Source organism: Colletotrichum fructicola (assembly GCF_000319635.2).
Source record: "Colletotrichum fructicola Nara gc5 chromosome Unknown KSG_Nara_v1_contig05, whole genome shotgun sequence".
NCBI lineage: Eukaryota > Fungi > Ascomycota > Sordariomycetes > Glomerellales > Glomerellaceae > Colletotrichum > Colletotrichum fructicola.
This window is the reverse complement of record NW_027094055.1, coordinates 698,665-725,386: the sequence shown is the minus strand read 5'-3', so window position 1 is coordinate 725,386 and position 26,722 is coordinate 698,665. Positions and strand designations below refer to the sequence as shown.

The window sequence follows — 26,722 nt, the reverse complement described above, 5'->3', positions numbered from 1 at the left end:
CAGCCCCGTTGTCCTGCAGCCCCGACCCATCGGGACCCACAGCCCGCACCTCCTCCCGTGTCGCTCCTGCGTCTAGCCAGCATTGGCACACCCACAGATCGTTCGCTCGCTCCTTCTCCTCCCCGTCGACTTCACCAGTTGTTTCCTTCGTTCCACCTCCTCGTCCCTGCTTTGCCTGTTTTTGTTTCCCCCCAGTACCCAGTTCCCGAGTCTTCTTAAACTGCCCTCCTTCCCCCACACTCTCTTCTTGTTTCCCCTTCTTCACCTCACCATCAACCGGCTCGTCCTTCCCTTTCCCAAGCCAACAACACATTCCTTCAGCTTCGGTCGCCAGCCTCGACCTTGCTTTCGCAGTCCGTTGTCCAGCTAACAATTCCAACAACGACCGCATCACTTTCATTATTCGCGTCTTTGACAGACCGAAAACCAAAACAGCAATAACCACTCCTTCTGAGTACGGATATCAACTTTCGATATACCCACCACTCCTTCTAGCGGCTGGCACTTCGCGCGTCTTTGTTATCTTCGGGAAAGAAACAGTCAACAGCTTATTTTCACAAGCACCTACCTCTCGATAGACACTACTCACGCAAACGCCCCCTCGAAACACAAAACACCAAACCCGATACTCCATCGACGACTTTCAAGATGTACACCAAGAAGGCTCTTTCCCTCGCCGCCACTCTGGCTCTTGCCGAGCAGGCCATGGGCTTCAACGCTCACCGTCACGCCCACCAGGACAAGCGTGCCATGCAGTACGACATCGTCACCTCCTGGGTCACCGTCACCGAGACCGAGGGCAACGCTCCCCCCAGCACTCCTACTCCCACTCCTGCTGCCCAGCAGCCCGTTGCTGAGCTTGCCTCCTCGCCCCTTCCCTCTACCACCACTTCCACCAGCATCGTCGTGGTCCCTACCCCCACCCCCGTTGCTCCTGCCCTTACCACCACCTTGGTCACCTCCTATGCCCCCAAGGTCCAGCAGTCTGCTCCGGCTTCCTCCTCCGCTGCTGTCTTCCAGGCTGCTGAGGTCAACGTCGCTGCCACCTCTGCCACTTCCTCAAAGGCCGCTGCCGCTAGCACCGTCAGCACCTCGAGCACTGGCGGCAAGCGTGGTCTCGCTTACAACTCGGCCAGCCTGGTCAGCAACTTCTTCTCCAGCGGCAACAGCTGCGAGCAGTGCTCTTGGGCTTACAACTGGGACTCTTCCTCTAACGGTCTCTCCGAGAGCCTCAACTACGTCCCCATGCTGTGGGGACCCATTGACACCCACACTGCCCGCTGGACCGCCAACGCCGACGCCGCCATCAAGGCCGGCTCTACCCACATCCTGAGCTTCAACGAGCCTGACCTTCCCGCTCAGGCCAACCTGGACGCTGCTACCGCCGCCACTGCCCACGTCAAGTACATGAACCCCTACTCCGGCAAGGTCAAGATCGGCTCTCCTGCCATCACCAACAGCAACATCGCCGGCCAGGGTCTGGACTGGCTCAAGGCCTGGGTCTCTGCCTGCGACACTGCTGGCTGCGCCTACGACTTCTGCGTCACCCACTGGTACTCTCCCTCCGACGCTGCCGACACCCTCTTCTCTCACCTCCAGTCCGTCCACGAGATCTGCGGCAACAAGCCTGTCTGGCTCACCGAGTTCGCTCCTCTCGGCAGCGACGACCAGATCTCCAGCTTCGTCCAGACCAACGTCCCCAAGCTGGATGCCGTCTCTTACCTTGACCGCTACTCCTACTTCATGGTTAGCGATGGTGTCCTGACCTCCGGCACCGGCCTGAGCGCCCTCGGCAAGACCTACGCCTCTGCCGCTTAAGGAGTTCCAAGTCAGCATCACTTGATTCTTGAGCGCGCTTCACTTTTGGGATGGGCAGGCATTTCTTCGGTTTCTGGGGTTCAGGGTGGACAACTTTCTGAAAGTGGATGGCACTTTCTCTCTTCTTCTTCTTCTTCTACTGTACATACAGTTACTTTTCTTCCTTTTCGGGACTCTCGTTTTTCACATCTGGGGGTGGTCACTCGCTGGATATTTTCCCACAGGATGCTTCTTTTTTCGGTTCGGGGTTGGCTCAAGAACATGGGATACCCGACGCAAGGAGTTTGCGGACTTTTTGAGGCATAGAAAAGGGAAACTGGCTCTTGGACGATCCTACGAGGAACCAAAAGGATAGACTCACGAGCTACGATCAGACAAACAATCATGGAATGGAATACCAGGCATTACGCCAAGACCACGTCATTCGTCCACAACCATTGAACCCCATTGTAGTCCGCGCCATGTGCAAACTAACTCCGCCGAAGAAGCACGGAATAACTGCTGTCCTATTCCATAAGACCTTGCTGTGACGATGCTTTGAACTCTGTTGTCCTGGACCCGTGCAGCTGGGCCCTGCTGCTACCGTAGAGGGGGAAAACGGTGTTGATCTTTTGGTCAAACGGTGACAGTAGAAGGAAGAGGTGTGCGATCCGCCAACCAACGGGTAATTGCCACTGGCAACAAAAACGGTTCGGTCCCGAAGTCACAAGCTGTTCCGAGTCCCTGTTCCTTCCCGCGAAGACACACAGACACAAGGCCCACTGTCTGCCGTGGCCCGTACCAGCCGCTCCGAGTCTTTAGAGCACTGGGGAGAGGTGACACAAACAGCTTGTGTGCGCGAGTACACACTTTAAACTTCCGCCGGATGTCACGAGCCCGTGCGTTGATCGGGCCGTACGAGACATTTCCTTTAGTGGTGGTGGACACACAGTGAAGACTAGAGTGAAGGTAGGGCCAAGGCAAGATGAAGGAAGGCCCTCTGAATTTGACGTACAGCTTTGTTGTTGGGGGGACCGCTGTGTCACCTGTGATCCTACAGCAGGTAAGCCTTGTATGCCTTTGTTGTCTCATTGGCCATGACTGTATGCTGACTTCCATCTTTCTTCTCCATTATTCTAGCTTTCCGGGATAAAGGCCCGAGGTGGGGAGCCGTCTAAGCAGTCGCAGCGATGCTTGTATGGGGTCATACGTAGGAGAAATGCAAAACTCAAGAGACTCGTTAGAGTTGTGGCATTACGCATATTCTTCCATATATGGAGACTGCCCTGCGTGGGCCGCTTCCTTGCTGACAAACGCCTTCCATGGCCGCCGTCTTGGTGGGTTGGACTATGTATGGAAGGCAGCGAGGTTTGTGGGGGAGGGCGGAAGAGTTCGTGAGAACTGTCATCCGTCTTCAATTAGGTTTCAGGGTTGGTGGCTATGATGTACATGTCTGCAGATCATGATGCTCTCGTGGGGCGAAAGAATGCCAGAATAGGATAAACCACCCCGTGTACACGATTTCACGTCACGTAGTGGGGATAATTTAGACGTTTTGACAACGTCCGCTATGGTTCAGGCCGACGCAGGTTCAAGAGATGAATCTGATGGTGCGCAGATCATGGTGTGCTGACTGGACATGAGAGGGAAGGAAAGGGGTGCAGTTTTCGGCGTTTTCAGATCTTACCTTTCGGCGATGCTGAGGAAGTACGAGAGAGACAGAGCTTCGGCGCCGGTGTGCCGCTCTTTCCGTGCTTTACCTGTCACGAATCCACATCTCAAAATTTGAAAGGGGAGACCGATGGGATGCATAGTACGGCAGTCGTGATGGTGTAGCAGAGGTCAAAGACTCGTCGGACGGAGGAAGGAGATGAGAATGGCCGCCGCCTGAGGGTGCCATCACGCCGGGCCATGTTCTTCTTCACCGCCGGTTTGGTATTCTACACACGTGTTTGACACGCTACGTGCAGAGAACTAGTGTGACCTGCGTCCAATCCGGTCAGGGAGAGAGCGATGGAAAAGATGGTGTTGAGGACGAAGAGGAAAAATCCGATCGTGATCGACGGCATTGTGCCATTTGCCATGTGTTTGACAATGGCAGTTTGTCGCCACGGCCGAGAATTTCTGGTCAAATTTGCCCATTATCATGTTGATGGTGAATTCTCACCAATGGTGATATTGCCGACCGAACGAGTGGTCTGCCGGAGTGAGTGTGTGAGTGAATGAGTGTGTGTGTGTGTGTGTCACCATTGCGCCGGACGACTGAACGGCATGCCGATGATGGGACGTCTCGATGTCTGACATTGTCCAAAACTCTGTGTGAAATTGGTGGCTGCTGTCGTCGCGTGTGTCTGTAATCTACCAACGAGGGCGGATTGTGTGTAAACATAGACCCTCGAGCCAGAGCCGGCCAACTGTCTATTGCATGCTAGCTTCGGATGTGTTGTAGATACATATTCTGGCCAACAGCTAAAAAAGAGTATGCAACAAGAATCGTAAATAACACATACCGTTTTGTTAGTGGTCAGCCAGACGGAGAGGGGGTCAAGTTTGATGCGGTTCCGCACTTGCAGGAAACTCAGCCGATGTCCGGTCTCCAAGTTATGCCGTTCGGATACATAAGATAGACCTCTACAGTTGTATGTCTTTGGGCATGGGCAAGATCCAGCTGCGCGCACGCAATGCAGGCAGCCAGCTAGACAACGGGGCAGGGCAAGGCGAAGGCAAGGTAGCGGCGCGGTAGACTAGTAGAAAAACTGCCTCAAAACCAGTTCGAAGCTTCGTTCCCGGAGAGGGTTTCCGACGCAACCTTCACGTACGGACGAAAAAGACTGAAGGCAGGAATGATGTAAAAATCAGTCGAAAGACAGGGAGGCCGGGGGCGGAAAGGTCGAGTAGAGTTGCGTTGGGCTGTGTTTGCGTTCTTGTTGGTTGGGCTGGTGGGGTTGGTCGATGAGTGCGTGTGTGTGTGTGTGTGTGTGTGTGTAAGTGTGTGTAAGTGTGTGTGCGGAGGACGGGGATGGAGGCACATGTAAGTGAGCCAGAGAAGGAGAGAATGGAAGGCAAGCGTAGCGTAGAAGCTGGTTTTGATACATGACTCGTGAGGGGAAGCACGTCGTAGCAGGGGTGGACGGTGCATGAAGAAGGATGTTTCTCCCGTCTCTTTGGCCTCTTGGCTTTCTTCGATGAGACGAAAAGTAGGGATACTTTTTGCACACGTCGAACCGACCGCTATTCCCCGGCTGATGGAGGGGAAGGCGGGGGGGGGGGAGGGAGCTTGGGACATTTCTCGGTGTGGATACGTCGCAGCGCTCCGAGCTGGACCGGGGGAGGGGCTGAAGTCTGGAGACATTGTACACAACTTCCCCCGGTCCTGAGTCGGTGATGTGGGGATAGGCCGGCGGTAGAAGCGGCTTTCGTGTGGTCTCCCCATTGACAACGCTGCGTTGCAGATGAACCCGGCATGTCACGCGAGCTGAAGAGATGGCAGTGTCTGTGGCTGGTGTCTGTGGCTGGTGTAAGTTGATACCACTGTCGAGTCCTGCCATCTTTCTTTCCCACACCGCTTCCGTCCGGCTCTTCAATGCGGCGGCATATCAGAGGAAGGTCCACGAGACGTGGTGCGGCTCTGGCGAGACATACGAGATAACGCCTCCTTGGCGCAGCGACACATTGGAGGGCGACGGTAGCTTTCAGATGTCATAGTATGCTGACCTGACGTCTGCTGTAGCCTGACTTTTCCGTCTTGACGTGGTATCAGCTCTCACCTCCATAACAACCGGTTCATCAAGAACCCAACCCTACACTTTTCCGAGCTTGCTTCTATTTATCCTTCTTCCATGCATCCCTAGCGCCGCATACTTGCTTACATAGTATCATCCTACGGTTGGGACCGTATTCGCCGCACTCAATGGCTTATTGGGCGGAGGATGAGCTTCTTAGCCTTTTGGCTACTCCTCCTCCTCCTCGACCTTTTGGCCACGGTAACACCACAAACATGGCTTCCGACTGGCTACATGCAAACCGCAACACGTGGTGCTGGCTGCCTAGTACGAAGAAGCGAAGCTACGCTGCGGGATACGGCAGATCTGGGTTTCTCGGTAGATAGATCTCTACTCTCATCTTCGTTTCGCCTCCCACCTCCTCCTCACTCCTCCCCCCCTCCTCTTCGTTTGGTTTGTCCTTCTGTAATGCTACCCTTGAACTTTTCCAACACGCGAAGATACAAACCGTTCCATGTGGTTTTCCATCGACTTGCCGTTTTGGGATGTTATTGCGTGATGATGCGCGGACACTGCGAGGGCGGTACGCTTTTTGCCCGCAGTGCTAGGGTTTGACGCATCAACCCTCCCTCCCACTACACTTTATCTCATCTTTTTGTATTGCGCCTCGCTTGCTTGGGGGGAGGGAGAAAAGATTGGACAAGGTGCCCGCCACCACGCCAGTGCTTCTTCGTTCTGAGTGGTCGCTGCTTCTGCTACTCTTTCGTAATCCAACGGCGCGTGCAAGGTAGAAGTTCTGACCGAATGAGATGCAAACAAGAACATACTTCTTCTTTTTTTTTTTTTTGGGTGCGCTTTGCCAGCCAAGCACACACTGCTTCCTCCTCCCTGACATGTGTAATATAAAGTGCCTTTCTTCTCTTCGGCACGTAGGAAACGAATAAGCGCCGGTTCGGAACGTCTGCCGAGAGAGAGAGCCAATGCATCCTGTGAAATGCTCCAAGTCAGCTGTCAAGACGCAAGAAAGAGCGAAGAATTCGCGAGGATTAACACGGACGCCCTGCATGCGGTTTGAATGATCCGGGGGAGTCCCCATCAAGAGGGCCAATGCCCGCAGAATAGCTGCTGCCCGGGCCTTGCCCAATGCTTCATGCCCATGCTTCAACAGGACAATGCGCAAGATGTCACCATCTCTGCTCTTGCAGAGAGTCTGCCCAGCCCGGTGCAGTGCTTTTTTTTGATGGGCCCGCACCCTTCTCTCAAAACCAACGCAGCCGCTGTTTTCAATCATGTTTACGCAGCAATGTAACCGACTATATACAAGCATGCACGTTGCCCGGAAGACAGGCCTCAGAGATAAACAAGGGGTCTTGTTAGACGAGACCGGCGCTTACGTGCTCTTCTCTGCTACGGTAGCAAATCCCGAGAAGCGGTAGTCCGAGTTAAAATCATACAACACTTACAGCTCGAGGGGCCAATTCTTGGCTCTTGCGCAGCTCAAGCAAACACCGGTGAAGAAGGGAGAGAGATAGCAGGCTGAGGCGCCCAAGCGTCCAGAGTCAGGAATGCAACTTTGTTTGCTTCTGGTGACTCGACATTCGTCGACTGCGGATAAGCTCCATGGGTGATGCCTCCTCCTCCCCCGAAGGACCCTCCGTTTTCAACAGCCCGTACGCAGAGTGGAGCAGCGGCAAGGTAAACGGAACAGAGGGGCCGCAAAGGTAGCCAAGACCGGGGAAACGACAGGCTTTCCTGGCCTTGGGGGCTGGGACGATTGCTACGGCGCAGCTCAAGCCCCCAGCTTCACCTACATGACTTGGGCGGACAGAAAGCTCGTAGAGAAAACGACAACGAGCAGAGTCATGGGAGTAATTCTGAAGGGCAGGTCAGGGCAGCCCTTCATGTGGCTGGTCTTTGATGGGTGAACGGGCGCTTTCGCTTTGGGAGCGGACAAGAAGGCCGCAATATCGCATTGTTTTCAGCTCCCGATGAAGAAGACCCGAGTCTCGAGTTCCGGAGCTTCTTTTTTCTTTATTTGGCTTATTCGACCAACTGACTACATACCTACTCCATGAGGTAAATCGCTTCGTAGATGTAGTAGTAGTAGCAAGGGTCTGACCGATATGAGAGAGCGAAGATTTCGGAGGATCTCTGAGCCACGTGTATGCGTTGAGTCCTCCTTTCGCATTACAATCAACGTCCCGAAAGCGCGTGTTGACCCTGGGCCCCCTGCCTCCCTGGTCGCATTCATCCCCGTTCATAGGATGGGCGATATCTGAGATTACGAGACACTAGGGTCAAAAGCAGTACATGAATACATAGAAAAGAGGGCAAAAACGAATAAAACGTGGCATGGAAGTCAAGTTCCGACGCCCGCGCACTCGGGTACATGTTGTACGACGTGTGACACATGGCGTCCCGCCGCCGCTCGACACGATTTCCAGGTGCAACAAAACGTCCAAGGTTCGCTAGAAGAGCCGTAGAAGCACGTTCGGCAGATGTGAAAGGAGGAGGCGAAAACATCAAGCACGTGGGAAATCCGGACTAAACTTGGGTGGCGGATTCTGCAGCAGCTGCAGCAGTCCATCGGTCTGGCGTCAGTTGTGGTTAGTGAATGGCGCCGCCTTGGCTCCTCTTCTCTGGAGAGCAAATCACGTCCCAAAGTTCCAAAAGGCAAATGTTCAGTCACTAGATGTGAGCTTATTCGATCGAGATTGTGGCGAAGGGTCCCATTCCTGGCCCACGTAATGCGCGACGAACACTGCAGGACACGAGGTTCTTGGATCTGTTTCTCTCACACGTGTTGTGATACTTTATTCTGATAAGACTTTTTGGTCTCGACTATTGCAGCCGGTGCTGCTGGTAATGCTCGCGGCGTAACGTTGCGGATCGCTGATCCGTCCAACCCTGTTGGTTTTCGTGACTGGTGCAAGAAACCCCATTTTCCTACCCATCGCCATTTTCACTGTCTCTTCATGCGGAAAATGACCCCATGTTCTGAAAATTCCCACGTCCTCTTGAGAGTGAGCCTGTTCTCTTGCCAAAACACCAAAAGAGTTCATATGAGCCGTAGAGATTCGTCATTTCCGGTTATCCTCGTGTATGTCCCAGTAACCTTATCCAATACCAACCAAGCCCGTCACCCAATAACAACCATATTGCCCGTGTATATAGATGGAGATAGAAAAAAGAAACAAAGACAAGACATCCAGCCCATCGTAGAGCTCATAATGTCGTGATATCAAGAAAAAAGAAATATGTTGACTCCGGTGGTGTCTTTCGTCCTAGAACCCCCGTGAGGGCAGTCCGATCCCCCAAAAAGAAAAGAAAAAGCAACCGTTGTGACGCCAATGATGTTGTGTGTAAGTTTGGAACCGTTGCGCGCCGGGAAATGAGGAAAGCGATCCCTGGATATGATGCCGCCTGTGACAAACCAAAAGCAGTGGGAATGCCCTTTTCTCGATCGTCCTCAATCAACGCTTGCCGGCCGTGATTTTCGTCCGCGATCCCCTGGTGTAGTTATCAAATTCCTGATCCCTGCCGCTCATCGGTCTAGATGATGCATTACTGGGCGGTGCTGTGTACCCGTCCTCGATTTGCATCTCCTCGAAAAGAGCCGGCCCGGGCTTCGATTCGCGCTTGATAGTCGTCGTCACCATCACGGCGCCGGTCGATGGTATCGTGCTCGCCGAAGAGGCGTGGCGTTGGCGTTCCGCTTCGCTCGAACCCTTGTCGCTGTTGGCGAACTCGGAACGGGTGCTGCTGTCGAGCGAGATCTCTCCCATGTCATCCATGACGTGCTTCTGGCTCGGGGCGATGTGAGGTGAGTAGCCGCCTTCAGGTCCACCACGGAAGTCATCGACCACGAACGGATTCGCATCGTTGCTGCGCGATGCACCTCCTGAGGAGCCTTGCGTGGCAGCGTTATCCTTGTTTGTAACCCACTGGACGACAACAGCAGAGAAGAGGACTGGGGATGGAGTCAGCCGATGAAAAGCAGGGATATGGTTGTGTGGGAAGCATACTATCGCTGTTGCAGCACATGAGGCAAACCCAGCCGGGCTCACCGTCAAGAGCCATCAATACAGTCAGGTTCCTGGAGCGAGTCAGAAACTTTGAGCTTAAATCATGTTATCTGCCCGCGACTTACACGATGCTGCTGGTAAGCGTGCACAGGGCACCAACGAACGTCCGCAACGCGACAGTCCTCAAGCGGACGTTGGCAGGAGTCTTGGGGAAGTTTTTGAAAGAGTAGAGACCTGTTCTTGGATTAGTTGGTGCGCTTTTGTAGACTGGGTAGATAAGACTTACTCTTGAGGGGGATGAGGAAGAGGATAGTCAGGTAAACGTTGACGACGGCGTCAAAAGAGATGAGAGGTATCATCGAGACCTTCTGCATACCAATGTAGCACTGGCCGTCGTCTATCCTCGTAATTCGGCTGTAGCGTTGTTAGCTGTCGTCCATCTGGAGTTGTTTCCGGATCGCGTACAAGATAAAGTTGAGAATGGCAATAACTGCGTAGACGCCCAGCATGCCAAACGAGTTGAAAATGTAAAGCTTCGACTTGAGCCGTGGCTTCGTCGCGCCTCGAATAATGTGCTTCGCAGACTGTTAGCCAATTTCCCATCCTTCAACCTCCTTTCCCGAAACACAGGGTACGCACTGCTTTCTCAACCAGGAACAGGTAAATCAACACTTTCGTCGTGATGTAGCAAACGAGGCATAGCAGAATGGCGCCGTCGCAAATTTGGATGTTCGTGTTGACGCCGAGGGCGAATTGTAGAACCGCGGTGACGAAGACGAATAGGTATGAGTCGAGGTAGATTAATAGCACCACTTGAGGCTGTCGTTAGTATGTGTTGTCCTCCCTGTATTACTGGTTTGCCGTGTATTCGACTTACACCACACCACGAACGGTATCCTCCTCCACTGTTTTATCGCAGAACTTCTTTGGGCTGCAAGGTCTCATTAGCATCCCGGTCGTGGCCCCCACTGATCCACCCGCTTCCCGCGATATCCACATACCAATGAAGCCTGAGATGATACTGATGGAAACCAGACAGATGATGACGCTCATCACCGTGCCCGCCAAAGGCTCTACCGTGTGCAGCCCGGCGGGGTCCGCTCGGGGGAGCACCATTGGAGCCATCATGTCCCGATATCTGTGTTGATGCCCTCGGGTGGTCGTCGCAAGGGGAGGGAGGTGACGGAAAAGGCGATGTCGAGGGATTCGTTTTTCGGTGTCACGATCTTTCGTACATGGGGAAGTAACGAGAGGCTCCGAGCAGAGGTGTAAAAGGGCCAGAAGAACTATATACCAAAGACAAACCGGGAACGCTATAGGCAGGAGATCGACGGTTTGGGTGTCCGAGCTACCTTCGTCTCGCAATGTCTGGGAGGGGGACACAACCGTCTTTAAGTTTCGTCCAACAGGTGATCGAAGCGTACGTGCAAGGACGGACGGGTAAGAGGGGCAAGCTAAAGTGCGGTACGGTACAGACAGCCCAAAAAGCCAGTGCTGCTACAAGGATGGAGGAGTTCCGATGCGCTAGAGGCAAGGGGTGGGAAAGCAGACTTGCAGGCGAAGAGGAATAAACTTATCCGTGGCTACGTCTCTTTCCTTCGTCTTCCTCCTCCTCCTGGTGGGTAATGTGAAGGCAGGGGAGGGGGGGAGGGGCGCATCCATCCAGAGACGTACGTGATGCCCAGCTGAATGGTCAATAGTAAGTAAGACTCAAGCCCACTTAGCATGAGAAGAAAAAAAAAGGCGTTTCTGCTCGGTTTCTTCTTCTTTTTTTGTGGCAGCTACCGGTCTAGGTCCGGCTGCAGCTGGTTGACTCGGAGCAAGCCACCGGCCAAGAAATGCTAGTACGATCTTGGTGTTTTAAACAAGTGACGGCGTTGAACAGTGAAAATGTGCTACCGCTTAGTAGCATGTAGGTACGACGAGTATCATTGGGATAGCTAGCGGCCCCTGATGCAAGCCACAAGGAAGGGGATTCCAAAGCGACAGACAGACTCTGATGGATTCTTTTGGGGCTAATAATGAGGAGAAACGGTTTGTACACGTACCGCGGTACCCAGCCGCAGTCTCGTGAGAAACGGAAATGAGGATGCAAGGGAGAGGTGGTGACGGCTCGGAGAAGACGTGTGCTCGTGCACACATACATACACAAAAGAGCATTTACGTACTGTAGGCAGAGACAGAGTTCTCTCATACAATACATGGTAAAGACAGCAGGGAAGCACATTCCGTCGGGTCAGGTTCCAGCCCTCGGAGAAAACGGTGAGGCAAAAGGTAGGAACAAGGACCTCATCGGGTTGAAGACTGCAGCACCCCAGACACAGGTGACGACAGGAAACACAGCAGCCAAAGGCTGTTTCGTGGCCAAGCTCATGTCACGGTGACGGGACGGGGGACAGGGTGCCTGAGTCGAGGTGGAGGGGCACATCGTTACGAGAGATAAACTCTAATCCGATGTGTGTTTTCCCGTCTCTCTCTCGCTCTCGTCGGGTGTCTCTGGGTTTCTCGCCTGCAGGTCAAAGGCACAAAGTAGAAATCCGCGACAAGAAGGCCCATCCACCGAGCGGTGATGGTGGTGGGAGCTTCCGTTGGCTTTGCAGCTGTTCTGCTGTGTGTGCACGCTGGCCTAGCAGAAGCTACCAAGCATGCCTCCAACCAGACGACGCAACAGCTTCTGCAACGGGGCGACAGGGGACCATGGTCGAACCTGGCTGCCGATCCCGTCCAGCAACCAACCAGCGCGGTCCACTATCGACGGTCCGCCGGGCTAAATCACCATGTTGACCAGGTCCAACGAAGAAGCCCTATCTCGCCTCAAGGCAACCTAACGACGTATTATTTGCATCGTTAGGCACAGGCAGGCTTCACCGTCTGTCCACCACCACCGCCATCCACACTCCTTGACAGATATCGACTACTGCGGGAAGAAGTGCGGACATGCGGACGTCCCGCGCTAGCCAGCACCAGCATTGGCGTAGTTTCGCTTCAGGAGCTGTCCGCCACAAAGAAAAGACGGCAGGCTAGAAACATGGCTGGACGTCTGTAGCATGGACCTTTCCCCGTGACTTGCTGCCACTGCTGCTCATCTTCCTCCACCGAGCGCCTCTGACGATTAATGTTCCGCTGAGGATATTGTTCGAGCTGCGCGAGCAATCTAGTCTGCGGCACACGGGACGCCGCCAGCCCTGACCCCCTGGCATATTGGGTCCCTTCTTTTGCTGATTTTGAGGCTGTGGGCTTTCGCATCGTCACGGCTCCGCGGTTGCGCGGCCGAACGACGGACGGGGTCTCCATTTGGTTCTTGCGCAGCAGCAGCAGCAGCAACAAAGAAGAGCTGTACGCACGGCGGATCTGTGAGACCCATTCCCGCAACTAAAACAGACGCATTCCTGGGGAACGGAGAGATCGACAAGCGTATCCGCATTTCAGGTAGTTGGGACTAAATGGATCCCGATGTGGGCGAGCTACCGATGTGAGACCTGCCTGGATCTTCCACGCCTCATCCGGCGGGAAAGACTCCAAGAAAGAGCACTATAGCCGCCTGGCCATGTAGATTCAAGTATTCGCCGAAAAGGCCGACTAAGAAAAGTCTTACGGCCGACGGTGACCTCACAGCCTCGAGCGGTATCTGCTAGAAGGATGGACGATCCAAAAAAGAAGGTTTGAAAGTTCAACTCTGCGATTGGGGTTAAATGACTGCAAATGAACCTGAGGGAAAGGAAGAACACGAGATGGATGGAAGAAAGTGGCAGAGCGCCGGCTGACCGGCGAGCAGCACTCACGGCCAAGATGTCAGATCGCTCGCTTCGCTTTCATCTTTGATTTATGTTTTTCTTTCTTTTTTGACCGTTGTTCGAGTCCTCGGCGCCCTCGCCGCACCTCCGCAAATCCCAAATGCCATACCTTCGATGCACGATCGGTTTAGCGTTTGATTGAGAAGTCTTTGTGCAATATAGTTGTTTCTGGCTTTTCGAGTCTGTGGGTGGGCGGGACATGCGGGCAATCTTGCATCATCGTCACGATCTAGAGTTCGGTCGAACGTTTGAGCCGGGTCATCTGGCGTGCCATTGCCAGCGCCCATAATCGAAGGAAAAGGGGACCATGAGAACCACTAAGCAGTGGTTCAACGAGGGCCAAGAAGCCAGAACAAACGGTCGCTGAGCTTATTGAATCTGCGTTGAGACTGTGCCCCTCGATATGCGAATCCGCGGTTTCCTCCTCGTTCAAGCTCATGCGCGCTACGCCAAACAGCCCAAGGCAATTGTGTGCTCGAGGGTGCGGCTGACCTTAGCACCTAACACCGAGACAACTCACGGAGCTGCAGGAGGCACGAAGGGTAGATCTTCCTCATCGTCAGCTAGCGGGTCGAGCGTTGTCGGAGGACATCCAGATGGCAGCCAGCCAACCGCGTTGACGGAAAGGAGAGATTGGGCAGAGGCTAGGCAGATGGTGAGACGCGGAGGTTACCGGGGCTGGTTGGAGCTTGAGAGCTTTGCGAGCCACGGATGTCGCAATGGCCGTCTAGGAAAGGGAGGCATAATCCGCAAAGTGTCGTGTAAGATCGTCGTCCAGACTTTTGTGTGTTTTGTGCAGCGGGGGACCTTCCGCGGACGCTTGCTCCATAGTGCATTTCCTCTTCATAACGCCAGCAGGTCTGTCTGATGAGGAAATACCCGAGGCCGGAGGGATCAGTTGTCCGGCAGGCAAGTCCAGTGTCGTGCTCGGTCTGGTGGCTGAGATGTGGCTGCCAGCCGGAAAACCTCTCGTGGGTTGGATTTGGGAAGGAGGCAGGACACCACCGTGCACTCAGTTCGTGCAGATGGACAGAAACGCCATGCAGATAGATGCGTGGCACCGACACCTGCTAGACCCCGTCTTGCTTGCCATTCACCCTCCTCTCCCCGCCCTCGCTTTCGTGCAGCCGGTCTCAAAGCTCGCCTGCGTTGCAGTATGTACGTCAGGCGCGTGGCCTTGGCCGAGGAGATGTCGTCGTCGTCGAGGCGTTTGTCTCCCGTTTGCACGCTGCGCTGTACCATTCAACATGTTGCGAGAGCAGGGCCTGCAGTCCCAGAAACGACACCCGAGCTGAGGTTGCACTCTCCATGTTGGCCATTATGCGCTAGATGGTGTGCGACGGCGGCGGACGCAAATCCCGTAATGCAATCCAACCCAAAAACGCGACCATACAGAATCTAGCCAAGTCTGCGAGCCTGCGGCTGCAGTTGCCCATGCCAGAAGATAAGCGAACTGAAGAACGAAGATCTGGGGCGCCCGACGCTGGATCACGAGGACCCGAGGAGAATATGCGAGGTGCGACTAGACAGAAAGGTATTCCCAGGCCCCGGGTATCAGGGAGAAACAAGCGGTTGACAAGAAGACAGGATAAGCAAGCAATGAGACAAGCAGCCCGAGGAGAGAACGTCGTGTTGCCATTGGACAATTGCGCCAATTCATCCGGCCCCAGCTGGACGACGGCGCAGGGACCAAACCTTTTTTTGGTGGACGATTTTCTCGGAAGAACGAAACCCCACTTTTGCCCAACCCCAAACATCCAATGACAGCGGCTTCTGCGGGATCCCGCCCCGCTGAGAAGGGCCCGTGAGCGCAAGCCACATCTCCGAAGCTCTCACGGACAGCATCCTGCCGGAATTGCTGGTTGTTCCTGCTCGCCTCGGCGGGAACGGAGGGACCGTGCCACACCTCGACCTCGACTTCACTTGTCTGGGGAAAGTGCGGCCTCAACCAAGGAAGGACAAAAAAAGGGGTCCACAGGCGGTTGATTGGCCCGACATCAACCACCACCCATGTCATCACCGTTTAGCCACACATCGTCAGCCACGTCGGGAACACGATGATACACCACGACGCCCACACGCCAGACTGCTTTAAGGGCTAGCATCGCCGGCTTGCCTCGTTTTCAACTAGACCGGCACGCCCTTCTCTTCGGCAGTCTCACACTCTTGGTTTATTACGTACGACGGCACCGTGAGCTAGTTGTTTCTGCTTCGCCCGCCCCCTTTTTCGCGAACCCACCGTAGTATTTCGATGCGACGCAGAACACTCCTCGATCAGCCTTAGATCTCCGAGACGCCTCTCAGCGATCGATATTTCGATTAGTTTCATTCACGGAAGCGTCCGTGTCTGAGACCTGGAGGCTGCCTCGTAGTCCCCAACTCTCACCAAGACACCTGACATTCCAACGATTCTGAGGGCTTCCTTTGGCGCAAACCCAAACGCCTACCTGAAGGATACGCCCACGCTCACGACACGTTTTGTTCCCCAGCTGATAGACGTGCGGGCTGAACTGCGTGGATTTGCACACGCGCGCAACGTGTGGAAGATGCCGCCAGCCCCGTTCTTCGAGGCGTTCACGTTGCCAGTCGACAGAGAAGCAATGGAATTCGAAAACACGCCCTTGACAAATTTATCGAAGATCAAAAGGACTTCAAGCTTGTTGTTTAACCTCTGAGACATGGCCGGAGTCTACCTGGGATCCGCGTGATGCTAAGCCCACAACAGCCACACCCAGATACGCCGTGAGCACTTCTGAAAACAGACTTCGCCGACCCTAAAGAGTCGCATTTTCGGTAGTGACGGTTTGGGGAATCAGAAAGATCCCAAGACAATTCCAGGTTTCCGCAGTCGAATGGCATTGAATCAACGCGCCACAGCCCTATAGAGGGCGGTACCGTCCTTTGAGCTTCTGCATTCCAGAGAGGTTGGCAAGGCATCTCACTCCCGACTTGGCATTGTGGATTCAGACGCCGCCTCGCCCGGAGCCCAGGAACCCGGTGATTGAATTCTCTCGTCGTGCCGGCATTCTCCAGCAAAAGAAGTGCAAGGCCATTCGGCCAGTTCAAGACCGTTGTGCGTGACCTGACAGCCTGAATCAAGCCTTTTGGAACATCACAATCAACCTGCAGATATTGTGATTGTCCACTGCTGCCTCCCCCACTCGCCACAAGAGTCCGTCACGATGCCTCGGAAATGCCAAGCCAGCGGAATGAACAACCGGTCCTTCACCATGCCCCCCAAATCCAGACAGATCGGCACTTGGGGGAGGACGGGACAGCGACGAAGCACACAACAACCGCCATGATGAACGCCTCTAGCCTCCCGTGGCCTCCCCTGACTATCGCCCAGACTAGCCCCCAGCGAAAGCAAAAGAAACGGCAAAATCCCATCCCGTCCCGTCCCTCCCCCTCCGGTGGGCTGGATTACCAAGTCGAGGCTAGCTCCAGCTCAGCATTCCTCTCCTCCTCCTCCTCCTCCTCCTCCTCCTCCTCCTCCTCCTCCTCCTCCTCCAGCACCACTCCGCCGCCGCCAGTTCTATTGCCAGCCGGGCAACAGAGAGAGGGAAGGGCACCAACACGTAACGAGGCTAGCAGGCTGAGGAGTGAGAGTGGGTGAGGTAGATCCCCCCGCTCAAAGATGCAGTGCGAGAGAGACACAGAGACAGAGAGACACAGGGGGGAAAACCAAAGGCAACGAATCCTTTCGGCCTCTCTCGAATCAAAACGCCGGCTGAGTCGGTTTGGCTTCCCATTGACTGGCCGCGCCTTTGTGGCTTGTCCATCGTTGTCTCGGCGTTTCCTCCATCCTCCATCAAAACGAACAAGCATGTCCAAAACGCCGGCCCTAGTGGCCCAGCCTGCCGAGGTCAAGCAAAAGTCACTGCCGCTACTCGAGTCAAGTAATTCAAATCTTCATTCACCATTCTTCTATCTATGTACCGTCGTGAATGCCACCAAGAACGTGTGCTTGCTTCGTGATCAATCGTGGATGAGATGCTTCATGACCCTCCATGTCGGGGCCTCTGCTTTCCTCGAACCTGCCTTTCCTGGCCAACGTAGCCCATTGTGATTCGTATTCAATGCCATGAACGTTGAGTCCTCCCAGTCCACCAAACATACAGTCGCCCTCCGTCTCCCGGTCGAAAGTATTAGGGTTCGCCAGTGACCACCAGTCCGTCGTGGTTCCATGTCCGCTAAACGCCGTACAATGCTGAAAGTGTCCGCCGGTATGACTTTATTCCTGTAACGCCAAATTCTATCCGTCGAAGAAGTGAAAAAGGGGTACTTGCCCGCTTTTGCGCTTGAACAAGGCCCCCTGGATCATCGCAGTGTGTTGTCAATATGCTGCTTTCAATGTCGTTCTCTCCTTCGTCAATTTTGTTGCAGCCTCTGCAACTGCAAGTTCGATATGCCTTATGCGCCCATCACCTAGTTGATATGCTCATGTCGGAGGCAATTAGGTTTAAGACTGGGGGTTTGTTCTAATGCGAAACTTCTCCCGCAGCTTGTCGGCCATCCTCGCTCTGCGACTTCTCTCTTGTCTCTCGTCACCGTTTGCGCCAGCGGGCTCGTCGGACACGTCCTGGCCTTGCTGCTGTGTTCTATACTGCCGCAGGGCCTGGATACGCTCTTCGGCGGAAGCGTGTCTCAACCGGTTGAGGTCGAACAGCCGGGTCCGCCGTCTCTGTGTGGTTGATGAGCCGTCACTCTCGTGACCGTCGAGGTCCAGTGGCGGAGGAAGTTCATCGCTGGGGTTTTCAGTGTTCTCACCCTGAGGTCTCAGGTCGAGACGACTGCAATATGTTAGAAAGTGCTCCGTTCGACAAGGTTCAAAGACAGAAACTCACCAGAGGGGGCAGGTGCCCGAGACGTTGACCAGCCATGGGTCAACGCAGTTGGGGTGGAACTTGTGATTGCAGGGTAACACACGAACATCTTCGCCGACGGTGAAGTCGTCTGTGCAAATGGAGCAACCCAAGTTCTCTTCATCTTGAGCCGCGGTCTTGGGTTTGCTATCAGAGGCAGCCGTCTTGGCCGTAGCTCCAGTGGCAACTGCAGCTGCGGCTGACGCACCTGTTGCCTCTGCGGCGATGGCCGTGGTGGTTGTGGCTGCTGCGCTCTTATTTGCTGGGGCGGTATCCTGCTGCCTTTGCTCATTGCGGCTCTCAGGCCCTCTTTCATTCTGAATTGAAGCGCTCTCCAACTCGATGTTTGGGTCGGGCTTAGCGATACCCTCTTGTCTCTCGCCAAACTTGACAATGGGAAGGGTATCCAGAACAGCGCGAGCAAGGCCCTTGGCACGGCTCTGGCGTGGACGGCCATTGAACGCGCTGCGGGGTCCGTACCTCTCGGGGTAACGGTGTGCCCTTACAGCACCCGTAGCGATGATGATGAGGAAAAGCAGCGTGATGAGACCCGTTATACTATAAAGGATGCTCATAGCGACCGCTGAGTTGTTACCGCCTCCGCCGTTGCCAGACCCTTCGTTGGCAGACGTGGCGTTTCCAGTGATGGTGACCTTGATTACATCCACCTCATTTGTGCCGTTGAGAATGTGCAGGGCCTGCGACGCGTCTCCGGCATCCGCCATGGTGAGAATGGAGCCGTACGAGACGTCCCCGGATAATTGGCACCAGTTCCCAACGGTGCTGTACAACACAATAGCCCTTGGCTTGTTCTCCATCAACGTGGATAGCATCATGTTTGGGTTGATGAAGCCGCTGCCATCATTGTCGTCGCAAGACAGGTATGCAATCTGTGAGTTCTGGTTGATTGAGTTGTAGTTTGAAGAGGTGGCGGCAACCATGGTGCCCTCGATCTTGATTGTCTGTTGATACGTTAGCGATGTTCACTTTGTCTTGACGAGAACACCCATCGAGACGGTGACTTGATGCGTACTCCTCGGGCGACGTCTGATTGATTCAGGCCCAGACTCTCGGTAGAGGGCATGACGATGAACGTCAGAGGCACGACATCGCCGCCAGCAGAAGACAGCGACAGCTGCATGGCAGACTTCTCGCTCCATGAGGGAATGTCATTTTGGGCAGCGATGGTGGCGGCGTTTACCGTGGCGAGGGCGGCAGCGGCAGCGGCACAGGCCAAGCCGCGAAGCAACGAACGAGCCATGTCGCCTCGGGGTGTCGATGCTCTCTCTCCCTTCTCTCACGTTCGCGCGACGGTCGACGTCGCTTGGTGCGGACGGAGGAAAACAGAAGTCGAAATTCGGATGACAGGCGAGGTTAAGATGTCGGTAAGATTGGCGGGGTCGACACAGATGTCAATCGAGGGAAAGGTGGAAACCTTGAGCCAAAGGCAAAAGGGACGACGATGGAAGAAGCGTAGTGCGGTTGCGAATGGGCATGCAGTGCGGTGCGGTGCGGTGCGATGCGGTCGATGCGGTCAGGCGGGTAGTTGCACGGCAGGAGGTGCTGGAAGACGGTAGGACGTGGGTGGTCGGGATCGCTCGGTTGCAGGACTGGACTTGTGAGGAAGATGGGGGGATTGGCGTGTCACATCTCCTCGGAACCGCCAATATCAGATGGTCATCTTCTCTGGATTCCGGTATCCGCAAAGAAGTGGTCGTCGCGCCGAGTGTAATGCGTCCGATGGATGAGCGCGCTTAATGTGTGTCGTCGACGAACAGACGGGCGGTTGGACGTCTTCTTCTTGTTGCGGTGCTCTGGTGGTGATGTCGTTGATAAAGTTGGACGACAGGAACGGCCGGGTCGGAGATGGAAAGGTCGGCAGTGGTTTGTGGTTGGAGTGGTGTGGTGAAGTGGTTGAAAGGCGGGAGCGACGAAGACAAAAGTCAGCCGCCGGAAAGGAAGGGAACGGTAGCGGCGGCACGCAGGCAGGCGCAAGGTCAAGGTACACGGCGGTTTGGTGGTGGACAGCAGGGAGAGCCAAGTACCTGGTGCAAGCGACTGGGTGCTGGCTCCAGTGGAGGATGTGCCAACGCCAAGACGAATGTGGAGGAGTGACGGCGGAGGCCAGTCTCAGTCGCAGCGACACAGGCCACAGGTCAGCCCGGGACCTCAGGCAAGTTCGGGTCAGCTGCAGCAGCACGACGGGGATGCCGTGAGAATCGATGTGCTGGCTGTCGACGAGACGGCGCTCCGGCGGCAGTTTCGAACAGAGAAGAGCACGTTCTTTTCGTCTGTGTCCTTCACTGGAGATGACAGATGACGATGACAACGACGACGACGAAGGACAGAGCCGCAAAGTCGCAGCAGACCAGACGCAGACGGGGCGCAAGCAGATTTAGATGCAGAATCTCAGAATCCCCCCATCCCGCAATCCCGCAATCCCGCAATCCCGCAATCCCTACCGCGAGTCGCCATGCCGTCCGTTGGCGCACCTTAACTCACACGTCGAGACCTGAGATGAACCTGGTCCGATTGCCAGGCGCGCGCAAGGAAGACGGGAACTCTACCGGACAGCAATCATCAACGTCGCCGCTGTTTTTCTTATTCCCCCGCATCTGACTGGCCCGTTGGCCCCCGGGGAATCAACACCAGAGTTTCGCCGCGGAAATTCTCCAGCGCCTATCACATCACTCCCAAGTACCCAAGGCAGGTATTTCACAGCTCACCTACGAATACCATGTACATTGCCAGGTTTCTGGAGACGGATGAGTGAGGCTTGGCTTCAGACTTTCTCACTTGCGAGACGCTGCCGTGATCACCATCAGGCCTCTCAGGTTCCAGCCCGCCCTTCTAACAGGGCCCCGGACTCCACCTAGGCTTCAGGCTTCAGGCTTCAGATGCCTTTCCGGGCAAGGTCGGGTGGGGTCACCATGGATAAATGCGCCGTGCCGTGTCGCCCACATTCGCTGCACCAAACAGATTCCGCTGGGAAAAGTCTCCGAAGTGAACCTCTGTTTGTTCGAGATACAGTAGCCAACACGTACGCCTTCGACTGATGTGAGCTCATGTATCTGATGTTTGCCCGTCCATCTGCCGCGAAACGGGCATCAATTGGCGACATTGAAGAAGCATTCTCTCGTTTCCAGTCACTTGGGCGCCCTGCGAATTGAACCATGCCCAAATTTCCAAACTAGCCGACCCGACCTCGCACCGCACCCGAGAGTTTCGAGTCATCCGGGGCCAATCCTGATCATCAGAAGAACCGTTGCACTGCACCGCACAGAATCACTGACTGCGCAAGGCCACATAACAACAATAACAATATAGGCGCCCGATACACAACACAGCCGCAACGCAGAAGAGACCCGGGCCTCAAACTGCCTCTGGCTTGAAATACGAGACGTGTCGCGAAGAGCCTCGCGTCCAATACGGAGGCGCCGGGAGCTTGCCGAAGCCCCCATCCCCCCCCCCCCTTGAGGTGAAGGAACATATGGAACGCTCGCCATAGGCCACGGTCGTGTTGTTGTTGTTGTTGTTGTTGTTATTGTTCTTTTTGCTTGTCCTGTGCGTGTGTGGCAGGCCGCAGCAATCAGGGCTGATGGTATCCATCTGCATTGCATCCCTTGGACAAGGCGAGCCTCATCTGCCGCCACTCAGAGGACCTGCACCGATCGCTAACGCATCTGATGCAACCGTTGGACCCGGTCTTGGCAGGCTTCGAGACTGCCTTGTGACATCTCTCACGGGTTTCCGAATTGACGCGCACCCACGGCCCCGGCCCCGGCCCCCTTTCCCACTCCCACCTCGGGCGGAAGAATAGGGAACGCAGTCAGATCTTTTCCCCATCTTCAGCCCAGCACCCGAACAAATCCCCGTCCATCCCCTGTCAGGAGTCCGGGGTTGGTTCGCTTTGCCTGTTCCTGACGTTGAGTGTCCTGTAAGAGAAACCGATGTGTGTGCGGTAGATTGCCCAGCTGGGCGTCAGCGATCGCGAACCTCCGACACGCTGAGACGGCGAGCCCCGTTTGAGCGCAACCCAAACCGATAAAGCTCAATGCTATATTGCAGCACCCGCCATTCTCTGCGCTGCTCTGCCTCTGCCTCCCTGCCTTCAAACCTCTGCCCGCTCGTGGCCCCATCTCGCCGCCGCATCAGAAATCTTCCTTCTCTCGTTTCTCATGCCTTCATCCCGCACCCGACACACTGCAACAAGCAGCATCCTCACCTCACAGCCGCCGCCCCTTTCTACCTCACACGCAGCTGTCACTATTAACAGAAAGCTCGCCTCTAGAACTTCAGCCTTGCGCGGCAAAATCGTCGTCGACAAGCGAGCTCGTCTAGGTCGAGCCCTCAATTTGCCGCCGTTGTTCTTACCAGTTCGGCAGTTCGGATCTGCCTTCAAGGACATCCCATATTATCTTGTGGACGTGTCCGACTTGTGATACAGTTCGGCCAGGTCGTGTTCGAGCCCGGGTCCAGATTCATCACAGACTCAGGCTACCTGGGGCTCGTTGGCTTCTTCGCCACTTCTGGGTTCAGAACATCAGGTGATGTCGGCACTCCGGTCGGTTCGGACTTCTCACGTCTGTTCAGGGGCGGCTTCCTCGGCTTACCGTTGATAAGTAACGTGTGTTTGCCCGTCCAATTGTCCCGCGCATGTGGTGTCTGGCCACGCAACTGTACACCTTCGCTACGCGTCGCCACGCGATTGTTCTCCGCCGTGCGTTCTTCGGACTGCGCTGCAATCCCGAACCGATCGAAAGAAGCTGTCCGTTTGATCAGTTATTGGGCCAGTTCGGCCGAATTGCCTGTCATGATGCTGCCACTTTGTCCATTCTCAACACCGCTCCGAGGTTGTGTGATCAGCAAAACCCTCCTTTTGTGCGTGTTACTGGCCAGTCAGCTAGCTGCAGGGGGGCCACATCCCTCAACCGCCCATACTTTCTCGCGAGTTCACAGGGCGAAGGGAAAACCCTCCTGGACAACTTACCCCAAATCTGTCTTCCGCTACGAGACCAGCATGCCCGGCTCTGACTCCGGCGCGGTCTGCTGGGCTGTTCCTCGTTGGCGCATCAAGACGAGAACAGAAACAGTAACAAACCCTCTTCATCAAACACCCGGACCCCGGTGTCCTTAACTCACCGTCCGGCACCCGCCTCCGACGTCAAACTTCAAGCTTCCTTCGTCATTCGAAAGATGAACTCTAGAGGATTCGGGCAGGTAGGGATGGAACGCTTGTCCCATCAGATAGTATAGCCTTTGCCGTTGCATTATCTGCATTGATCTCGTCCAACACTGCTGCGCTCTACTCGCTCGTCATCCAGTTCAAGTTGACGAACGCCATGCCAATGCAAACATTGTTTGCGGTTCGCCCGCCCCCCCATTCGGCTCCCTCGGAACTTTCTTCGCATCTCTGCTTGGTGATCGACCATCGTTTAGTCTCAGATGCCAAACTTGTCCCCATGCCTTCCGCGTGACAGGAAACCCCATATCCCGCTGCATGTCGACGTCCTTTCTTTCTTCTTTTCATCCCCGCCTTCTTCTGCAAACTCTCGATGAGGTTGGGCTGATCAACGTAGCCTCAACCACTTTCAAAACCGATGTTCATGGGTCATCATAGAATTGCAGTAGATTTACCACTCCCACGGGCAAAGTTGATTCTCCTACGGACTTCGTGGTGCTGTCCAGGGTTCCATTTTAGGAGAGAAGAAGGGAGGTGCCTAGAGTGAGGAAAGGCAACTTGTCGGTCGCGAGCGACGCTTATGACCTCTGCAGGACCTGGACCAGGCGGTCGTGGAGCTGGCTCAGACACAGCCTATGTCTGAGAAGTCTGCTGATCCTGGATCCTTGGCTGCCGACCAGCATTCTGACTACCGAACCTTCCCCAGACAGTCCCGTCTCTTACCCGCTTTGTTGAGCCGCAAACATCTCCCAGGGCGAGGTCGGCAGTTGCCTGTCATTCATGCAGTTGTATGTGAATGCTTCAAGGTTCACAAAGTCTCGGAGCTGATGATGATGCTGGCTTCTTCATGCTGGTCCCCGACCAAAGCTTTTCTTGGTAGACTCTCCTACACACCACAAACTCTCCCCCTACTCCCTCTCAACTTTTGCCTTTGGCCCATCGTCAGGAGTTCAGGCACCGAGAACGAGCCTTTATGTTTCTTGCCACGATCGAGTCACGTCGAGGGAACGGACCCTGTCGGATGAAGTCACTGCCAAAAGGGGCGTTGTGATGGTTCGATGGAGGGGATGAGGAGAAGACTTTCGTTTATGAAGTTTAGCGATCGCCTGCCTTTGCCAGGATAAAATTAAAACCAGTCAACGCCAAAGGCACTCCATATCCATAGAGACTGGCGAAGCGATCAAGCACAAGAAGGCTCAGCGCTGCACCAGCATGGAGTGCTTCGAGGAGGTGGATCTCCATATGCTGTCATACAAGCCCTCAGTCCGGTAAGAAGCCCGCGAGCTTGCTGAACATGTGGACGACTCGTCCGACCCTAAAGTCATCGGACTGGGAATCGTGGGAGTTTGCCAAAGACTCCCGGGTTTCGGACGTAGAAACCAGTGGGCGAGCATTGTACGCAACGACATGGCTCGGGAAGCAGCCGGTCACAGAGCAAGGCTTTGTTATGCCGCCGGGTCCGACTCGGAGACTTTCTGCCCGGCGGGAACGAGAGTTGGTTCTTTGGAACAAGAACGTCAAGTCTGATGTTTGGAGGTGAGAAACGAACCATGTCATGGCAGACGGTTCATCCAAACATGTGCCGAAAACAGGAGAAAGCATCGAGAACTCGAGAGCGAGACTTGGACGTCGTCCGATATCGCTGACACAGATTTGGTCTGGTATTTGACGATAGTGTTTAGCTGATCATCTTACACACAGGGCGAAATACTCGAAACGGGAGAAAGCATCGAATCTTGTCATTACTGCACCAACGCCCCTTTGCCGTTTGGTCAACGGCCTTTCTGGGCCAGCGTTCTCCGCGAACAAGTTGGAATTTTTCGATCAGTGCATGATCGAACTTCCACGTTCGCGTTCGTCTGAAATATGTGTTCGGACTTGACCTGGGGAACGTTCCAGAGAAGAAAAGGGGTTCGTTGTCTTCGCGTAGCCACGCGACCACCTGGTCAGTCCGTCGCCACGGACTCCAAGCGCGGCAACGATGGCGCCGAGTGTTCCTTTCTTCAAATTTCCTCCATGTCTTCCAAGTCGTCCAGAACCGGCCAATCGCCAACCTCAACCCGCTCGGGCCTCACGAAGACGCCATGCTTCAAGGTCGAATCCTCGCCCCAATACCTAGTTCCACTGATGCTGCCGTCATTCTTTCCAACGGGTTCATCAAGGTGAACTCCGATCCAGGGACCCAAGCCTCCGGGGATCTCTCTCACATCTCCAACGTATTTGACGACACCTCTGCGAGAATCCTCGCCTCCAACTCGGCAACGCTTGCCTACCGCAATGCCCCGCTGGTCAATTTCCTGCTGGAAAGCCGCGATCTTGGCCTCCTCAATGCTTGGCGCGTCAGGATCGAACCGACCCAGCTTTTGGGCCTTCTTCCATGCTAGGACGGAGTCGGTCTTTTTGGCATACTCCTCCTCCGGCATGACATACTTCTCAACACCCGTAGTGTCTGTGAAGTTCGGGCGGGCTCCTGCCGGCCGTGTGTCGGCCACCTAAGAGAGATGTTGTTAGCACAGTATACTCCAGAGAAACAAAACGCCAGGCATCCAGTCGGGCATCGCCATGGGAGGCCTCAAGATGATTTGGGCGAGGGCCCGAATGGCAACTTCGCCGCCTTATCCGCGTCACTGAATTTGGCGAGGCGGCTAGTGAGGATATGTGTACTGAACAGTGGTGGCGAGGCAGACGGGGCAGGGAGAAGCGCCAGCGAGCCGCCATAGGCGAGCTGAGAAGGGGTACAGGTAGCAGAACACAGCCCTACTTACATGCAGCTCTGCATAGGGGGCGAGCGGGAAAGCTGTCAAATGCGCGTTGTCCTCATCGGCAGCCTCAATCGGAATACTCGCCGAAGCGGTCTTGAGGCTGATTCTCTGGGACGAAGGGGGAATACCCGTGATGGGCTCCAGCTTGGACCTCAGCTGGCTGATGGTCCATGATGGGGTGATACGGCGCTCTGACGAGGAGTTTTCCGAAATGACTTGCAGAGGAACGTCGGCCATGGTGGATGACTTGGTCTGGTTTCCTGGTCCGAGTGGAATGGAATTCGGGCTAATGGTCGGCTGCAAGGAACACGTGGGGCGGGTTGAGTTCCTCGGAGGTTCTGGCGTAGCGTAAGACAAGGTGAGGTAGGTAGGCAGTAGGGGGAGAGGGCGGCAAAGTTGGTCGATAGAAGTTGCCGAAGGAGTTGTGACGGCGCAACAGGGTTCAGGAACCAAGCGTCTTGGGTGTCAACCGGCCAATTCTTTCGTTGGCTGGGGCGAGAGCAATGCACAGTAGGGCTGGATAGTCCCGTTGTATGCAAGTCAGACGCACGACCCAGTCGGTTGTTGGGCTGTTG

General features: G+C 55.0%; 4 protein-coding genes across 4 annotated transcripts; 1 reads left to right on the top strand and 3 right to left on the bottom strand.

Annotated features, from left to right (window-relative positions):
- Positions 1-648: 648 nt before the first annotated feature.
- Positions 649-1,818, top strand: asl1-4 (Alkali-sensitive linkage protein 1; the record flags this gene model as incomplete). The annotated part of the gene is made up of 1 exon (XM_032019438.1): positions 649-1,818. The coding sequence occupies one exon, from the start codon at positions 649-651 to the stop codon at positions 1,816-1,818; it is 1,170 nt and encodes a 389-aa protein (XP_031883242.1).
- Positions 1,819-8,992: 7,174 nt separating this feature from the next.
- On the bottom strand, positions 8,993-10,660 carry CGGC5_v008882 (uncharacterized protein; the record flags this gene model as incomplete). The annotated part of the gene is made up of 8 exons (XM_032019440.1): positions 8,993-9,489; positions 9,545-9,615; positions 9,670-9,778; positions 9,831-9,958; positions 10,010-10,119; positions 10,184-10,356; positions 10,422-10,475; positions 10,546-10,660. The coding sequence occupies 8 exons, from the start codon at positions 10,658-10,660 to the stop codon at positions 8,993-8,995; spliced, it is 1,257 nt and encodes a 418-aa protein (XP_031883364.1).
- A 7,140-nt stretch (positions 10,661-17,800) lies between these two features.
- SDIR1 (E3 ubiquitin-protein ligase SDIR1) lies at positions 17,801-19,464 on the bottom strand (the record flags this gene model as incomplete). Its single annotated transcript, XM_032019441.1, has 3 exons — positions 17,801-18,131; positions 18,186-19,165; positions 19,237-19,464. The coding sequence occupies 3 exons, from the start codon at positions 19,462-19,464 to the stop codon at positions 17,801-17,803; spliced, it is 1,539 nt and encodes a 512-aa protein (XP_031883363.1).
- A 5,924-nt stretch (positions 19,465-25,388) lies between these two features.
- alp11 (Cell polarity protein alp11) lies at positions 25,389-26,384 on the bottom strand (the record flags this gene model as incomplete). The annotated part of the gene is made up of 2 exons (XM_032019443.1): positions 25,389-25,877; positions 26,151-26,384. The coding sequence occupies 2 exons, from the start codon at positions 26,382-26,384 to the stop codon at positions 25,389-25,391; spliced, it is 723 nt and encodes a 240-aa protein (XP_031883365.1).
- Positions 26,385-26,722: the final 338 nt, after the last annotated feature.